At 36.4% G+C, this 19,384-nt stretch overlaps 1 protein-coding gene across 1 annotated transcript; it reads left to right on the plus strand.

Moving 5' to 3' along the window:
* Positions 1 to 8,054: 8,054 nt before the first annotated feature.
* On the plus strand, positions 8,055 to 15,308 carry LOC126600233 (abietadienol/abietadienal oxidase). The gene is made up of 8 exons (XM_050266800.1): positions 8,055 to 8,683; positions 8,802 to 8,951; positions 9,820 to 10,053; positions 10,890 to 10,976; positions 14,091 to 14,169; positions 14,272 to 14,393; positions 14,528 to 14,655; positions 14,822 to 15,308. The coding sequence occupies exons 1-8, from the start codon at positions 8,132 to 8,134 to the stop codon at positions 14,913 to 14,915; spliced, it is 1,446 nt and encodes a 481-aa protein (XP_050122757.1). The 5' UTR covers positions 8,055 to 8,131; the 3' UTR covers positions 14,916 to 15,308.
* The last annotated feature ends 4,076 nt before the right edge of the window (positions 15,309 to 19,384 follow it).

The raw sequence follows: 19,384 nt of genomic DNA on the forward strand, positions 1-19,384 counted from the left end.
AACATAGCCTTAGGGATGTTGGCCATCGTTCGTCAGACTATGGGTGGGAAAGGGTTCATGAAAATGACATTCTTTTATATTCTAATTATTATTATTATAAATTAGTTTAAAAAGGTAAAAGTACTTTTGCAATTCTTCTTGTTTTATAATAATTTTAAAGTTTTTATCCCAAATGATCTCTGAGAATCCCCCGACAGAGTAGATCCCTCAAATGGAGTGTAAATCGCCTTCATACTGTCCAATTTGCAATTTATAGGGGCGCCTAATGCCTGATTAGCACTTGGCTGGCCCGCAGACCTATCGGCTACATACTTTGGGAGTCGCCATTGCCAAATGAGGGCTTCTATATTGTCCTTGAGATTTATGCAGTCTTCAAAAGGTGACCATGATCTCGGTGATACCGACAATACTTGGTATTATAACTTCATCGTCGGAAACTGGGTTGTACTCTCTGAGTGGTGGGGAGTTGTCATTCTACAAGAGGGAACATCTCCTCCTAAGACATTCATGGGGCTGTAAAATATGTACATGTCATATTGCTCAAGGCAGCTTTCCGTGTTGGGCTAATAGTTATCATACTTATTCTTCTTTGGTGGACTATCGTACACGACTCTCTATTTCACTTTAGTCGGTGCGCTCAAATGGTTCGTTTTTTTACCAAGGCGGTGATTTGCATCCTTGTTTTGTTCAGTTGCTTGGCTCGGGAGTAGATAGTCACTTCGTGGGGGAAGGCCTATAAAGGTTTCTAGAGGATTGGTCAAATGGAAGTAGAAGTCTCATCTAGTAAATTTTTCCATGATGGCATTGTGGGCCATTGCCTCGTCGTATCTTTTGCATTTAGCATCGCCAATTGGTAAGGCGATGCCAATTGGCGTGTACTGTCACTTGGAGATAATCATATATGTGTTAAGAAAAACTTATCTCAGCCCCGAGAAGGACATAATTGATCATTGGGCAATCTATTTGAACCAATCCTGAGCTGCTCATTTGAGGGTGGTTAGGAATAGCCTACATAAATGAACCTTTCTAGGTGGTCGTACGGATCAGTAAGTCTGTCACAACTTTGCATTTTGAGTGCCCGGGTAGCCTCACTCTTTAGCTCATCGAGCAGTTCCTTGGAGAATAGCAAAGGAACTTTTTCTTTGGAATAGTCGAGGTTTTTGGGCTTAGATGCTCCCTCTTTGTCTCCTAGTTGTTCCTATAAATTAACTAACAACATATTAAGATTAAGTTAACAAAATACATAGAACTTAATTAAACATAAACTTTTGGTCAAGCTCTTTATCGCCTGTTCGGCAACTTGCCCTTTTCCTCCGAGCATTCTCCTATGCTTGGAGCCTCTTTTTGATGACCTCGCAAGCACCATCACCTCTGTTTCTGACATTGCCAGGGGGAGGAAGAGGAGGAGGATTAGTTCCTACCTCAGGACGTGTTGTCGATTTTCTCATTACTCTAGTTGATCTATTCCCAGAGTGTAACGACCCAAAAATTCTAAATGGGAAGCTAAATCCAGTGATAAGCCAAAAGAAAATCATGGTTAAACATACTATTAGCCTCATAATTGAAATTCGATCATATTATGGCTGCATATAACCTATTCGTTAGACTACCTACGTACTCTATGAAGGGATCAAGCCATTCGTAGTTCACAATTCCAATTTCTAACTCATTTTTCAAAAATCATTCAAGTGACTAACAATCACTAGCTATGTTCAACAAGTGAATCACACCAATTACATATCAAATATAGATTTAGAGTATCAAAATTGGTTTAAAAAGGCAGCATCAGCTCATTGGTCACGCGTCGTCGCACGTGGCAGTTTCCGGTAAAAGGAAACCCAGTTTTCCGACGAACTTCAAAAATTACCAAATTTTACAGAGTTGTAGAGTTCAATGAGAGGAATAACTTTCATACCTGGGCCAAAGTCCAATTCGGCCGGGAAGTGGCCGGAAAATCCCTCGAACCACCAGAACCCTCAATTTGGGTAGTTGTTGATTCACCACCAAAACGAACTCCAACGTCTCATCTAATGCTTGGACCTTGTCCCTAGGGTTGAGGGGAGTCTTTTGGTGGTAGACATCGATGACAATCGTTGTCGGATTCACCGGAAAAAGGATAAAACCACCTGGACACCCGTGGGTTTTGTGGCTTCAATTTGTGAATTTGGGTTAGAAATCTAGAAATCTAACGCCACGAAGATATTGGGCTCGACGAGATCTTTCCATAGACACCAGAACCACCTCGAACGGAGGTTGGACAGAAAAGATAGGATCGGGTCAGGTGGAGAAACCGGGTTGGCCGGTTCTTTCCTTTTCCTTTCCCTCATTTCTCCTCCTTTCTTATGTTTCTGATTGGGCCATCTGATCCCTCCTTTCTCTCTTTTCTCTACCTCCCTCTTCATCATAGCCACACACGTGGCACTCCCATTTCTCCAGAAAATTTGGAGCCATTCAATTTAATGGAAAAATCACTATTTTTGCCCTCAACTTCAATCGTTAATAACTTCTTCGTTATAACTCCGTTTCATGAACGATTTTTGCCTACGCGCTCTTAGGATCAAAATCTATCTATATATGTCAAGAAATATGATAAAATATAGATAAAATATGTTCTCTTAAAACTACGTTTAATCAACAAGGGGCATTTTCCACTTATCAATAAATTTTCTACATTTTCATATATTTTAAATTTTCTAGGGTATTACACAAAGGTTGTCATGCTTATCCTGGAACAAGGTATTTTGAGCGTGGATGAGGTTTCTTACCTCATTCATCTATCCAACACCAGCAAATATGTTGTTCATCTTTTCCTTCAAGCTGGCGAGTCTGGCTTTCTCTTGTCGTATTCTTTTGTGAAAGGCCGCCTTGGTTCACTCGAAAGAACCTTATCGCTTGTTATTCTATTGGTCTTCCCACTCGATTGAGCACGATCATTATAAGTTCCTATGACAACTGGGTAAAAAATGCAACCAAATTTTATGTAACTGTTAACACTCAAAATTTGCAGGTTAACAAATTAAAATACTAAACCCTTGGTGGGAATACATACTAAAATGAAATGGACTTAAAGATTTAAGTGGCACCCCTCAAAACTGGGCTACATCCATTATGTTGCTCAGATTATATTGATTTTAAGACTGAAAATAGAGCTCGGCTAAATACATGAACTCTCTATCCTTTTATTCGTCCAACCCCAATACAAGAGGTTCACACCCATTACATAAGCCCTCAATGAACCTAGAAGCCTTGGGCTCACCTTTTTTCACTTCCCTGGTAGTTAATGCACGCATCTACATAGATTTTTGTGCTGACACCTTTTTACCTATCGGCCGGACATTCGTTTTTGAAGTGACATGTATTTGGTCGAGATTGCATGCCCTTACAGAGTGATGTGTGCCAAGAGTCTCGCTTGGCCTTGTTTATCTAACCCCATGTCTTCGAGCACCGTTCTGATCACCTTTACATCCCATCATAGGCCTTCGCCACTAACTGTGAGTTGCCACGTGGCCTGATTGACGTATGAGTAGCATGTTCCTGGACACTTGTGCTATAAAGCTGTCAGTCTTTTTTCATAAAAAAGGGGGGACAACTGGTAGTAAGCCACGATTATCGACCCCTTCTGAGTCCGAGAAACTATGGGAAATTCCACCCTGCTTTTGGCCACTATCAAGTAGACGTGCCAGTTCAGAGCATCAAACCTAAGACCTCCTACATTTTTTGTTTATTAAGACGAGACCTAAAAAAATTATAACTCATTACAATGTGGAGTTTATTCCCTATGAGAAAATTTGTCAAACTCCTTAATTCAATGCTAAAAAAAAAGTAACAAAACAATCAACTTAAAGTAGTATTAAATATCGAAAATTAACAAGTAGGAACTTTTTGTCACCCACGTTGGTCCATCTTATGTGTTTTTGACGGATTACTAACATGTCATTTAAGAATCTTTAACGTGATTAGATGTACGAGAAAAAATTTCGTGTGAAAAAAATATTAATCATGTCGTAAACACATATTTTACTAGGGCAATTGCTCCAATCAACATAGAATATCAAGGAATAATACAAGTAGGAGAATTAAGTAGTGGATCACCATAGTAATCATATTGTCACCCACATTGGTCCATCTTATGTGTTTTTGACAGATGACTAACGTGTAAAAGAAGTTTCTATTTAAGAATCTTTAACTTGATTAGATGTACTAGAAAATTTTTCGTGTAACAAAAATATTAATCATGTTGTCAACACATATTTTGCAAGGGCAATTGTGTGACCGATGCATTAGCTAACGGTTTATTTTAAAAATATATTTTACAATGTGAGGGGCTTGAGCCAATTGGGTCATGATAATTCGACATCAAACTCGTTATTCATAGAGTTGAACTTAATTAGTGTAGATATATCAAATATTTTGAAAAACAACTTTTTTTTTTTGAACAAATTGAAAAACAAAACTTAAGACTTTCTATTTACAAGTGGAAAGAAAACTAAGAAAAAACTATGCTTGGCTAGATTTTGGTGGCATATAATTGTAGCCAAAAATCTGTTGTTCCCTTTTTTGTGTCTCTTGCTAATATTTCGATACATGTCCTATGCCCTAAACCCTAAACGAAGGTAAATCTGGCATCCATCTTCTTATCGATCCCGACTATCATCTTCAAACCCTATCATCGTCAATCTTCTTCCAGTAATTCTACAATTTGGGGACAAGCATCAGTCCCGGCATATGAATCTTGAACCCTCCATGCCCACTTTCTCTCTTGTCCACTCCCTCTCCTCGTGTCTCATATCATATTCCTCTTCATGTTTTGTTTTTGTAAAAAAAAAAAAAAAAAAAAACTGTTATTGGCACTTCAAAATCTCATTTAGTACTCCTCACATGTGTATTTTTCTTTCTAAATATTGAAAATTTGAAGTGCAAAATGAGAATTTTGGAATGACAATAACAATTTTCCCAAAAAATCAGTATAAAGAATGTTTGACAATTTATCATGATTCATGATGAAGATTAGTGTTATTTTTTAATCATTGAATTCGGGTAGAAAAAGGTCAAGATAGAATGGGCTTTGAAAAGGAAGAAGAAAGAAAGAACAACAGTGTTCTTGTTCCAGATTATGAGGGTAGAGATTCAGATGGTTGGGTTTTGCAAGTACACTTGCGTACGCGTATTTCATTGTATTTAGAATTTTTTTATTTTTTAAATGAATAAAAAGTTAAGAGAAATTTTATTTAAACCCATATAACCACTTTCTACCCTCAATTTAAATTTTAAATGTCTATTTTATCCTATTGTATAATTACTATTAAGTACAAAATAAAATTAATAATAAAAATCAAATTTATCAATAGACCCACATACTATAAGTAAACCCTAACATCACCCTTTGTTTATCCTATATTCATTCCGACTAAAACCCTAATAGCTTTGATAGAGAAAAACAAGTTTTTCTATTGATGGATGGTGATTTTGAAGTTTTTAATCCTCCAACTAAGGTATGACTCGATTTATGGATATTTTGTTTGTTTGCTTATTCTTTGGATTAAATTTCATACTTTTTATATTATATTGTATTTATTTTTCTCTGCCGTCTGTATGTGCCCCAAAACACCAATGAAAGGATATTTGATTAGTACTGCAAAGACAAAAAACTTGATTCTTGGTGCAAATAAAGATTGCTCAACCTTAACCACGAACTCGTGGGTGACATGTCTTGCACCTTTTTTTATTCGACATAGCTCCGATTTGTTTATTAACATAGCAACAAAACACCCAACCTTATGTCACTTCAAATTATCTTAAAAAGTACATAAAAATGCTCAATTTAAAAAGGACTGAACTGGAGCTTGCTTAACATTCTCTTGGCAAATTCAAGTCTATGGAATGATCTCTTGGATCCCAAGTCCATGGATGGGTTGTGGTAGCAGAAAAAAAAAAGCAACCATGGAAATGCTAGTCCTATACAGTATAAAGAGAATGAGTGTAAAGATAATTTTACATTTTGAATTGGGTTTGAGAGGGTAGTTTAGATAATAAATTTGGGTTTAAAGAGATATTAATTCTTTAATAAAAAACAATATGGATGAAGAGAGTAAGTTGGGTGTAGAAAAATATTATATGAGTTCAAATAAAATTTCCCAAAAGTTAATAGAGTTATCTCTTAGTTAAATTCTAAGACATGTGTTAAGATATTAGCAAGAAGACACAATGGGAGACACAAAAAAAGGAACAGCAGATTCTTGGCCTATAATTGGAGAGATTTTTCAGTGTGACAGGAACATGAAGTGATACATCACGTGTCACTATACAAATTGTGGAATATGTGTGTTAAAAATTTAATAACTTAAAAAATAAAATTTCTCACAATTTATATAAAAACATATGGTATACCACTCATATTCTGATCACAATAAAAAATTTCTCCAATAATTACGATGTAAGGACCATTCCTTTTAATATATCACGGCACTAATTTAGGACCTTAATTCGAGGAAAGTATGCCTGAAAACTAGGGTTCCCTGTCTTTCTATTTTCTTTGGTTTTGTGTTAATTAAGACATTTTAACTGGCCTAACGTCTCTCCATTGTATATGCACACCACAGTGGTCTCGATCTGATCTTATGAATTGACAAATTTGTCCTACACAAAAGCCACAAACGGAGGCAGATTCTATGCCCTTCCACTTTCCGTGCCTTTCTGTTTATATGGTTACGATTAAGCCACGTCAATATTTTATATTACTATTCCTTTTGTCTTATTATCTCTATATAAAAATAATATAAGATGTTAATGTGATTTAACCATGACCATACAAAACAGAAAGATACGAAAAATGGGAAGGCAGAGAATCTGCCTCCGCCACAATATTCATGCATTCGTTTCGGTTCGTTGCTCAAAAGCTGATATTTTGCATAAATAACCTATTGTCTAATAGTCTATAGGCTATGGCTGCCAAACAAACACATTCTCGAGCTTTACAACTTGGGGCATATCATATGTGCTTGGATCCCCTCAAATGTGTTGAATACTTAAAGGTGGCAACAATATTATATATGTATTATTTAAGATATTTTAATGAAAAGCTTTCGGTACTGTTCACTTTAATGAAAAATTATATTTTTACACTATAAAGTTAATCATAGTACTATTCACTTTATCATTTATTTTATTCTTATCGTTAAAACTCAAAATTTTCAAATCATTTTAATTAGTTTTCCTTATTATTTATTGAGTTTTCGGAAAAAATATAAACATATACAAAGAAAAATCAAACTTGCTTTAAGATTTCTCATACATAGTCGTCGTGAGAATCTCTTCACCTTGAAGACGAGTCGCCTGGTTTCATGCCTGCTTTTGCAGTAGAACAAGCTAAAGTTAGTTTGTAACTTGAAATACGCACATAGCCCATTCCGAAGTATGAAGATGTCTACGTATTTAACTCGAGGACTAACTACAATTTACATTTTTCAAGGTTTTTTATTTATTTATTTTTTAATAAGTTCACCTTTTAATTTTTAATTTTTTGCACTTTGAGGATTTTATGTTATATAATTTATACGTTTGGTTATATGTTTGATCACCTCATCTTCTATTAAGTAATTTATTTCTTTTTTGTTAATGTAGTGTAAATATGACTTATATGCATTTCAATTATGAGTTTCACATTTATCATATCAATCAATTAGATTCAGATAAAAAAGAAAGAAAAAAGAAATAGATATTTCATTAAATTAAAGGCATACACAAATGGAGTCTATTAACAATACACGGGCAGCTAGAAAAAAAAAATATGGGTTAGTGATTCTTCGTTGAGAATTCAGATAATTGATGGCCTGCTCTATACGATATAACATAAATTCAAACTTGTACACATATCAGGGTGTACAATGAAGAATAACTTATTACTTGTGTAACTCGACGTGGCTTTATTGTGTTTATTAGTTTGGTCAATGATTCCTGCTGAGGTAATTAATTATGGAATTATATGTATATTTATAAAAGTACATGCTGTGTTATTTTTTTAATTATAATCGATCGTGTTGTATTAGTGGTTGTCATGTGTATGTGTGTGTGTGTAGTCAATTAAGTTAACGTCAACTGATACATTTTTCTGGCAGGTTCCGAAAGCTAGGAAATGGGAAACCTTTCGACCTGCCTGCATTTGATCTCCACAGTATTGTTCATTTCTTTTGTTGCAAAGTTGTTGGTGGTAAGGATCAGAAAAAGAAAGCTCAAGATTGGCCAATTGCCACCAGGAAGAAGAGGTTGGCCAATCGTTGGCGACAGCTTCAATTGGTACAATGCGGTCGCGAGTTCCCACCCCCCTCAGTTTGTTGAACAACAAGTCCAGAAGTTCGGGAAGATATTCTCATGCAGTCTGTTTGGAAGATGGTCTGTGATATCAGCAGATCCAATCTTCAACCGCTTTGTAATGCAGAATGAAGGGAAACTGTTCCAGTCTAGTTATCCAAAATCTTTTAAAGATTTGGTTGGCAAAAATGGTGTTATCACGGTGCACGGAGAGCCACAACGAAAGCTCCACGGAATCGCCTCCAACATGATGCGCCTAGACCACAAACTTAAATCGAGGTTTAATTTCTTGGACGACATTCAAATGATTATGACTCAAACTTTGAGCAATTTTCAAACCAATCAATCGATACTTCTCCAGGATGTTTGCAGAAAGGTAAGTTCGTTACATTCTGTCTCCTCTCTTTTCCTTTCTTTTATTTTTGTTAACTTTCTCTTCAATAACTTCAATTAATTCATTCACTAATTTTATTATTGTTTTGTTCTTTTGGCAGGTGGCTATAAATCTAATGGTTAATCAACTTTTGGGAGTGTCGAGCGATTCAGAGATTAATGAGATGGCTCAACTGTTCTCCGACTTCGTTGATGGTTGTCTCTCTTTTCCAATCAACTTGCCTGGTTTTGCATACCACACTGCCATGAAGGTACATATTTCACAAAGAAAAATGCTAGAGGGACAATGTTTTTAGACCACATTTTGTAAACTATATGATGTGGCTATTGATAATTAGATACTCATTAATGATTTAAAGTATGAATTCAATTATTATCTGTCACATAATTTTGTTTATAAAATATGATTCAAGCAAATAGTCTATATGGCACCACTATTTCACAAATTTTAACATATATTTAAACTAGATATTTCATCGTCCAAAGGCTGAAATTGTATCTTATCAAAACACATATAATTTGCTTAATTATTATTTCATCACGATTATTAATTGTCACACTAGATGATTACTAATTAACCCTCATTTTCTGGTATCCACCCCATGGGTGAAATCTTCACGTCCATGCTTAACATACTTTTACCGTACAAAAAATATTCTCGTAATCATCTTCTAAAGACCATTACTGCAAAAAATCTTTCAATTTAGAGATTGTTTAACCATACATATGCATTATACCATAGACGGTTTTTCATGAGGAGCTATTTTTTTTTATTTATCAAAATTGTCAATTTGTTCGACACATATAGACGACAAAATGGTCACCATATAGAATGATTTTTTTACATAAATGATACTTAGATGATGACAAAAAAAATGAATGATTCCAATTGATTATGAGTTATACATTGGAAGTACGTTATTACAAGTTGGGCTGTGTTTTTTTGTTTTTTTTTTTGGGGGGGGGGGGTGTGGTGGGTGACAACTAGGTTCACCCTATGGGGGTATGCTTGTCTAACTGTACTTTCTCTTGCCACCGTTGAAAGAGATCCCAAATTTGAATGATTTTCACTTTTGTAGTAATCAACTGTGAGCCAATGTGTAATTAATGTTTTGGCAGGCAAGGGAAAAAATCATAATCAAGATAAATAGGATAACGCAAAATCACAGAGAACAACGTGAAGTTGGCAATGGCGTCCTTGGAAGACTGTTGGAGGAAGAAAGCTTACGGGATGAAGCTGTACCAGACTTCATTATCAACCTTCTCTTTGCTGGGAATGAAACAACTGCTAAAACAATGTTATTTGCAGTCTATTTCCTTACTCAGTGTCCCAGAGCAATGAAACAATTAGTGGTACGAACCTAACTTTTCCATATTGCTAGCTAGGTTCCTCGTCTTATTGTGTTACGCTTTGCTGCTAATTAATGGTAAAATTGTTAACATATTGTAAATCTTTTTCTTCTTAATATTACAAAGTAACTAAAGTTTCGCCTTAAATTAATTGGCAATATAGTTTATGGAGAGTAAAAAAACTCATTACGTGTGTACGTATTTACATATTAGAGAATAGAGTCTCACATTAGAAATATAGCAAAATAATACATAATTTATAGGTAGGAGGTTCACTTCTAGTATCATCGAGACCTTTAATAGTGAAATTGCACATCAAGCAATATGTGGGTAAATTAGGGACAAATAATGGTTATGTCGATGGTGGACCATGCAAAGGCTAAAAAGTTTATCATGGTATCAAAACATATTCTTGTGGCACGTCCTGGCTTACTGGTTTTAAACTTGCTTTCTAAAGTTTGGTTTCAAAAATTTGCGCTAACTCTAGCATAGGGTTATTGAATAATTAGGCCTTCAAAAAAGTTGTGTTGGGTCTAAGGAATGATGATGCCCAGGCTCTTAAAAAGTAATTTTACCTCTGACATAATGAAGTGATTAATTTTTTATATGAAAATCGATTTCCCGTGGGGTCATTTGTGAATGGGCATGTTTGGAAAAATAGACTCTCACATAGATAGAAACGTGTAAGCAAGATCAGGCATTGATCACAGATCATAAATATACTCATGGCATTTCAAATATTATCAATTTAACATGTAGATGGTCAACTCTATCCCTTCTCGCTTTATAATTAAGATGATGTAGAAGCAAGTTATTCATTTAAAATTGACTCATGACAGGATGAACAAGACAGCTTCCGAAGCAAACCTGTCGGAGAAGAAACTCTTACATGGCAGGATTACAAAGCAATGTCTTTTACTCAATGTGTATGTATCATTTCTCTTTCAATTTTATCACCAAATACCCTAATTATGACGCATGCCGTGATCTCATATCAAGTTTTTATCTTCCCTAAATTTTAAAGAAAAGAAACTCCAATTTAAACGTACGTACCAATCTGAAAATGAACTTGGGGCCAAGAATCTGAGACACAAATGTAATTGTATTTTCACTGCAGAAACAGAGGTAATAGTCACTTAATGAAGCGTGTAATTAAGTAGTTAATACAGAAAGCGTGATAAAACATCTAAATGTGTGAGCCCCATATTATTAAAGAATGAACGTATGCTAATTTTTTTTTCTTATATTAACTTTAAAAAAAAATATTATGTAGACTATCGTAAATTAATTTTATGAATATTTTAATCTAAAAATATTTAAATTCCGATAAAATTGAAAAATTATTAAATCGATATATGAAACTCATGAAACACTATGGAAGAATATGAAAATCATGATAGAGATGTATAAACACAAAATACATTAAACACACAAGACACACAGAAAACATGTGAATCACATACAAAACAAACATACAAAACACATGATAGAGATGAAGCATGCATAGAACATATGTGAAACACATGACACACACGAAACACATACCAAAATACATACAAAACACATGAAACACAAACCTACACACATGAAACTGAAACATTCAATCATTCTCTATATAAACACAGGTTGAATATCAAACCATCACACAACATATTCACCAATCTTTCAACTTTCAAAGTGTTTTTGTTTCCTAAAAATCCTTAATATCTCATCAATGAGTGATAGAAGAAGGTGTAGCTTGGCAATGCAGATGACACAATACCAAGTAAGCCTTGACAATGCAGATGTAGAAATGATCAACGCAGAAGCCGAATTTGCAAACTCACTTATGCAATATGAGCACCATGCCAAATTTAGCTATCGTGGTTCTGTCACGGGGCGTTCATTTGTGCAGCGTGATAGAGAAGAGTGTCATGACCGAATGATGAAATATCATCGAGCGTCCGAGATATCATGCTCATGATTTTCGGATGAGGAGAGAGCTTTTTGAAAGCATCTTGAACGCAGTTGTCAATCATGACCACTAATTTGCAAGGAAGATAGATGTCGTAGGCCGACAAAATCTATCACCTCATCAGAAGCTCACATCTGCATTTCGGATGCTAGCTAGTAGGTGCTCTACAGACTCAACGGACGATTTTTGCTGATTTGTTGAGATTACTGCTATTGAGAACCTGAAGCGCTTCTGTAAGGCAATTGAAGCCATATATGGAGCCATATACCTTCACAAGCCAAATCGTGAAGATTTGAAGAGGCTTCTACACAAGGCAGACAAAAGAGGCTTTCATGGCATGATAGAAAGTCTCGATTGTATGCAATGGGAGTGGATGAATTGTCCTATTGCTTGGGCTGACCAATTCAAGGGTCATCATAACAAGCCAACCATTGTGCTCGAGGTTGTGGTGTCTTACGACACTTGGATTTGGCATGCATTCTTCGGCGTTCTTGGATTAAACAACGATATCAACGTCCTTGTGGCATACTTTCGCAAAATTTCCTTTTGCTTACCACGTAAGAACTTCTTCCGTTCTGGAGTGTATTTGTTGAGGTTTTCCATCATGAAATTAATTTTGAACCTCTTTTGCTCCCTATCCCCTTCTTCCTTCATTTGCAAATGCATCCAGACCGCTTCTTCTTGTTAAGAGCTATGACTTTCGATCAATCTTGCAAATCCGGTAGCAATGTGTGCACTTATTAGCTCTTAGGACTTCCCTTTTCTCTTTGTTTCCTTTTGCTTATCTCTTCCCGGGAGCTTTGTAATAGAAGAAGTTAGGGTCATTTCATCGACACCTTCATTGATACTTCATCTCCATTGTTGGTCCGCATCGGTTGTCCACCTCAGACAATCCTTGAGGACATCCCAAGCATGATGCAACTTAAAAGGTTGATTTTTTGGTGTTACTCTTGTCTTGTAAATTGTCATTGCTTTGTCACCCTATGCAAAAAATACATAAAAACAATTAGTTGCAAAATAATATTATGTACATGACAAATAAAATATCAACAAAAAAACTCACAATTTCTGCGGCGCTCATTCCACTAGCCATGTCAACCACGGCTCTCTCCAAGTTTCCCTTCCATAAAGTGCATGCTTTGTTGATAACCTTCCACCGATCGTAAACACCACCACCTTCTCTCCCGCCGCCTTCGCAGTTTTCATGGAACTTTTCAATGATTTTATACCACATCTTTTTATTTTGATTTGTGCCAACTGCACCATCTTCGCTAATAGAAACCCATGCCAAGCATAAAGCAACATCTTCCTCACAGGTCCAATCACAACCTTTTGCCATCTTGAAAAATTTGGAAATGGGAAGAAAAGGTAGAAAGAAAAATTGGAAGAATTGTAGGAGAAAAGTGAGTTTTGTGTGAATGTTTGAAAAAATACATAGGTATTTATAGAGTTTTTGGGTGAATTTTGAGTTAAATAATTTTTTAAATTGTTTTAGCCATTATATTTAAATTTAGGCTGTTAGATTTTTTTTTACTGTTAGATTTGATTATATTCGATCACAGCCGTTGGATTCAACAACTATATAAATATAAAAGAAAAAAAATAAGTTTGAATCTAGGCCGTTGGATCAACCAACGACCTGATGATTCCATTTGTCGGATCAAAAGAGCCATTGGCTTGCTTGGGGAACGTGGCCAACATGCCCACGTGGGTTAGGCCTAGTCGGTCTTAATGCTTGCCTGTCGCGCACGTCTGGTGAGTGGGTGGGGGGGGGTTTGGTGCACAATCGCCTGCTTTCAGTCGATTTAGTGGGGCCCACACCGAATCCTGAGCTAATTTTTTGGCGGAATTTGGCTTGGGTTGATTTTTTTTTTTTTTGGGGGGGGGGGGGTGGAGAATAAATGTTAAAATTTGGCTTTTAGCCCAAGATTGGATTTGGTCTTATTTAGTAGCTATTCATGTACCAACCACATTTGCACAACGGAAGTTGGCCCTTTTCTTGTAGTGTCTTCCACTATACTAATCATGATAGTATGATGTTTGTGTACCAGCTAGCATTCCTCAGTAATCACTAATATATGTACAGGTCATTGATGAAACACTTCGACTCGGAGGAATTGCAATTTGGTTAATGAGGGAGGCAAAAGAAGACGTTGTGTACCAAGGTATATATTTTTCTTTAAGAATTCATAAAGCTATGTACGTAACGTACGTAGTTCGATTGGTGTGTATTTTAACCGTGTTGTCATGAATGTTTTTGTTGGTAGACTATGTTATCCCCAAAGGATGCTTTGTTGTTCCCTTCCTTTCAGCAGTTCATTTGGATGAAAATGTGTACAGAGAATCCCTCACTTTTAACCCATGGAGATGGATGGATCTTGAAAATCAGGTAATTAGTATCCAGATAGAATATTCTTTCTATATGTAATGTTTTCTCTCATATGAGTTAATATTACATTACATTTCTTTTTCTTTTTTAGTTAAATATATAGTAGTACGTGTAAGTCACAATTTTTTGTACAGGAGAAAAGAAATTGGAGAACTAGCCCATTTTTTGCACCCTTTGGAGGAGGAGCCAGATTCTGTCCGGGGGCTGAGTTGGCTCGCCTTCAAATTACCCTTTTTCTCCATTACTTTGTTACAACATATAGGTAATCCTCATATAATAAACAAGAACTTGAGTTAATATTAAAGAAATATCATACAATCACCAAAAACAGTAAAAACCTCCATGCACTAAATAATATATTCTTCTGGAAATCTTTATAGTTCTTATAATCCCAACTTATTTAAACCATATGGATTTGCAATCTGCAGATGGACCCAACTAAAAGAAGACCGGATGTCATTCTTTCCCTCAGCTCGTTTAGTGAATGGCTTCCAGATCTGCTTAACTAGACGGTCGACATGAACAAGTGGGGATAAAGTGCAGGGATCAGAGTTATTCATATTTTTTTTATTTGTAATTTTCATTGTGTACACACTCCTATTTCCTTTTCAATATATGTAATTAAATTGTTGTAACAGGCTTCAAAGTGATCCAAAAATTTTACTCCATCAGTCAAAACAAGCAAGAAATTAATACTACAAGGGCTATTTCATTACGCCATACATCAATTCGAGTGTTATTGGTGTAAGGAGTAATCATCTAAGGGTTATACTCTTTACAAGTGTCATAAGATTAGACAAGTAGTTAGGAGTTTGTTAAACAGTTAGCCTATATTGTAAGCTACCTTAGTTATATAAATAGTACAATGTTGATGTAAACAGTTAAGGAAAAAATCAATACAAAACAGATTACTTCTTCTCTAAGAATTCTCTCTCTCTCTCTCTCTCTCTCTCTCTCTCTCTCTAAGTCTGCTATGTTCATTCTCTACTGCATAAGATCAATCTTGCTTAACAATTGGTTCGATGATCCCCACAATGAGCTAGCCAGCTGAAACCTAATTAGCATCTGGACAGATTTGGCAATGACCGGACGGATTTGGCATCAACAACTCGGAAAGTCTGTTGTGGCTTCGCTCCACCTATACCTGATTGGGCGAAAGAAGCCCCATTTTCGAATATATCTCCTACCGAGTAAAATATCAACGAGTTCTTGTTCCCAATGTTGTCCTTCCTCTAAGTGATATGTGCATATATAATATGTATACGAGAATATACTTGTTATTTTCTGTAGATTTTCTGGTTTAAAGTTTCAATGTATATTTCATGTATGTTTGTACAAGAGTAAAACATGTATATATGAGAAGAGAGAGGGAAACGAGATGGGAAGGATGGTTGCAGCAAGCAGCCGACAAGAAAGAAGAAGACGTGTTGCCCACCTAATCTAAACCTTACACAAAGACTTTACCCCAATCAGTCTTTTCCCTTAAATCAAGGGAAAGGTGATTTACTTACCCTTACCCTAAAGATTACAATGAGCCTTACCCTAGAGATTTACCCTAAGGGTTACCTTGGTAGTAGACTCTATATGCAGCATCAGTAGATGCAACATCAGTGATGCAACATCAATAGATGCAGCATTAGTTATATGTAGCATCACATTGTAGACTCCATATGCAGCATTACAACACTCCCCCTCAAGTTGGATCGTGGAGGTTAATCGAGCCAAGCTTGCCTAGAAAATGATGGAATGGAGCAGAGGCCAGAGCCTTTGTAAAAAGATCTGCTAATTGCTCATGGCTTCACGTGAAGATGGTCCGAATGATTTGAGTTTGCACTTGTGCTCTAACAAAATGATAGTCTACTTCAATGTGTTTCGTTCTTTCATGGAATACAGGGTTAGCAGCAATGTGCATGGCTGCTTGATTATCACACATAAAAGACATGGGAGTAGTACTAGTAAACCCTAAGTCTGAAATAAGCCCTTTAAGCCGTATAAGTTCACATGTAATGGCTGCCATGACTCGATATTTAGCCTCTGCGCTGGAGTGAGCAATGACATGTTGCTTCTTGCTTTTCTAAGTGACAAGATTTCCACCAACAAACGTGCAATAACCCGTGGTAAATTTCCTATCAAGTGCATCCTCTGCCCAATCTGCATTAGTGTAGCCACTGATGACAGTGGAATTGTTGTTACGCATGATGAGTCCTTGTCCTATCGAACCCTTGAGATAACGCAGGACTCTCTTAACCATGTTAAGATGATCAAACATAGGATAATGCATAAATTGGCTTGCCAAGCTCACTGCATATGTGATATCAGGACGTGTGATGGTGAGATATATAAGTTTGCCCACTAATCGTTGATAATAGCTTACATCATGCATGGCTTCTCCATCTGTGTTGAGCTTTAGTTTAGAGTCCACGAGAGTGATGGCAGGTTTGCAATCAAGCATTTTTGCTTCCTGAAGAAGATCCAATACATATTTTCGTTGATGTAGAAACAATCCCTTTGAAGAGGTTACCATTTCGATGCCCAAAAATACTTTAGCTTTCCTAGGTCTTTGATAGCAAAGGTTTGGAGTAGTGAGAGTTTTAGTGCCTCAATTTCAGCGGCACTATCTCCTGTGATGATGAGATCATCCACATAGATAAGCACTTCCAATTTCCCACTAGTGCCAATTCTTACAAACAATAAGGAGTCAACATTACTTTGTAAGAATCCAGCCTTCTTTAGAACTGAGTTGAGCTTGGCATACCAAACTCTTGGGGATTGTTTCAATCTATAGATTGCCTTGTGTAGTTTACAAACCATGTTGCCTTTAATATCGTCATAACTTGGAAGAGGCTGCATGTACACTTCTTCTTGTAACTCTCCGTGAAGGAAAGCATTCTTCACATCCATTTGATAAAGAGTCTACCCACAATTGATTGCAACTGAGAGTAGAACCCTCATTAAATTCCTCTTGGCCACAGGTGCAAATGTTTCCTTGTAATTTACCCCAAAGGTTTGAGTGAACCCTCGAGCAACAAGCATGGCCTTGTGTCTCTCGATAGAACCATCATCTTTGAATTTAATCTTGTAAATTCAACGACTTCCAACAACCTTTTCTCCTGGTGGTGGTTGAACCAAGCTCCAAGTTTTATTTTCTTCTAGAGCATGAAGCTCATATGTTATGGCTTGATTCCATTGTGGGAGGAGATATGCCTTTTGAAAGCTTCTAGGTTCACTGTGTTTATCAATTTCACAGAGAAATGCAACATGAGATGTTGAGAACTCACCAAGGTTGATACTTTCACTGATAGGATACCTTGAGGCATAAGTAACATAGTTTTGCAGCCTAGTTGAAGGTTTTCTGGTTCAAGGAAGATTTCTTCTAAGCCCTTGAGACTCTGTAGGAAATTGTGAAAGATCAGAATGAGAATCCTCGTCTCCCTTATTGGCAGAGATACGATGATCAGAGATTGAGTCAGGTTGTATTTCTTCAATATCTGGTGTCATAGCAACTGAGCTTTCTTCCAACACTAGATTATTAATGACCAGAAGAAGTAGAAACATTTCAAACAATTCATCTCCCTGACCTGCAGTATTCCCTTTGTGAGTAAATATGGGCAATCTTCTTTAAATTTCACATCCCTTGACACAACACACTTTTTAGTGGCTGGATTGTAGCACTTGTATCCCTTTTGGGTGGAAAAATCCCCCACAAACACACACTTGGTTCAAGGCTTGAATGTGAACAAAGGAAACACATCCAAATACCTTGAGGTGTGTCAAATCAATTTTTCTACCCTTGAGTACTTTATAGGGATATTTAAACCCTAGCATATGATTTGAGAGTCGGTTATGAGATAAGTGGCAGTAAGGATGGCTAATGACCAAAATTTCTTTGGAATATGCATGTGAAGCATAAGAGCACGAGTTTTCTCCAAGAGATCTCTATTTTTTCTCTCGGCTGCTCCATTTTGTTGGGGAGTCCCTACACAGCTGGTTTGATGTATTATGCCTTGAGAACTTATGTATTGAAGCATGTTGTTGGATAGAAATTCAGTGTCATTATCTGATCTCAACACCTTAATGTCTGATTGAAATTGTGTTTTAACATGCATATGAAAATCTTTGAAAATAGTTTGGACTTCACTCTTTGATTTCATAAGATATACAAAACTCATTTGAGAGAAGTCATCAACAAATAAGACAAAGCACCTAAACCCTTCTATTGATTCAGTTGTGGTTCATATACATTAGTGTGCACCATTTCAAAAAGTTTACTTGTCCTAGACATTGAGCTACCAAAAGGTAGTCTAGTAAACTTAGAAGATTGACAAGTATCACAAGTATAATGTGATTTACAAAAATTTAGAAATAGTTTAGACAAGATAACTTCAGAGGGGTGAGCTAATCTCTTATGCCAAAGTTGGTTTTCATCTATGGACTTTGATTGAACTTGAAGAGCTTGAGTAAAACAGGCATTATTGCACAGGTAGTAAAGTTCATATATGAAGACCCCTTCACCAATCATCTTCATGGTCAGAACAACCTGAAACATCACGTTAATTGGTGAGAAAATGGCATGGCAGTTTAGGGTGTTTTTGATCTTTCCAATTGATAGAAGTTGGAAAGGAAAAGTTTGTGAGAAAACATCACGTCAATCTCGAGTTGTGCTTAGCATTCATCACTTTCTTCATTGCTTCTTCTCGTTGGATAGTTGCACAGACATTGTTGAAGGTGGGAAGCTCTTGACTCATCAAGACGTGACTCCTTAGATCCTCGTACTCGGAGTTTGAACTCCCCAACAACTGATAGATTCTGTCTTCCTCAGCTCGTTTCAGAATGGCAGGATCTGTGGCATGTGGAAGGTATACATCCAACTCATTCCACATAGCCTTGAGGCGTCCAAGGTGTTGAAAAAATGCTTTCCCTTCTTGTTGGGCACTGGCAATATCCTTCTTAAGTTGAAGGACACGTGCATAGTTGTTTTGATTTCCATACAT

The sequence above is a fragment of the Malus sylvestris genome, chromosome 14, assembly GCF_916048215.2.
Source record: "Malus sylvestris chromosome 14, drMalSylv7.2, whole genome shotgun sequence".
NCBI classification, from domain to species: domain Eukaryota; kingdom Viridiplantae; phylum Streptophyta; class Magnoliopsida; order Rosales; family Rosaceae; genus Malus; species Malus sylvestris.

Bases quoted from the DNA above. Each gene is read 5' to 3' on its own strand.
- LOC126600233 (XM_050266800.1), top strand. From the start codon at position 8,132: ATGGGAAACCTTTCGACCTGCCTGCATTTGATCTCCACAGTATTGTTC. The intron at 8,952-9,819 runs GTACATATTTCA...ATGTTTTGGCAG, and splicing joins CATACCACACTGCCATGAAG to GCAAGGGAAAAAATCATAAT. The intron at 14,656-14,821 runs GTAATCCTCATA...TGCAATCTGCAG, and splicing joins TACTTTGTTACAACATATAG to ATGGACCCAACTAAAAGAAG.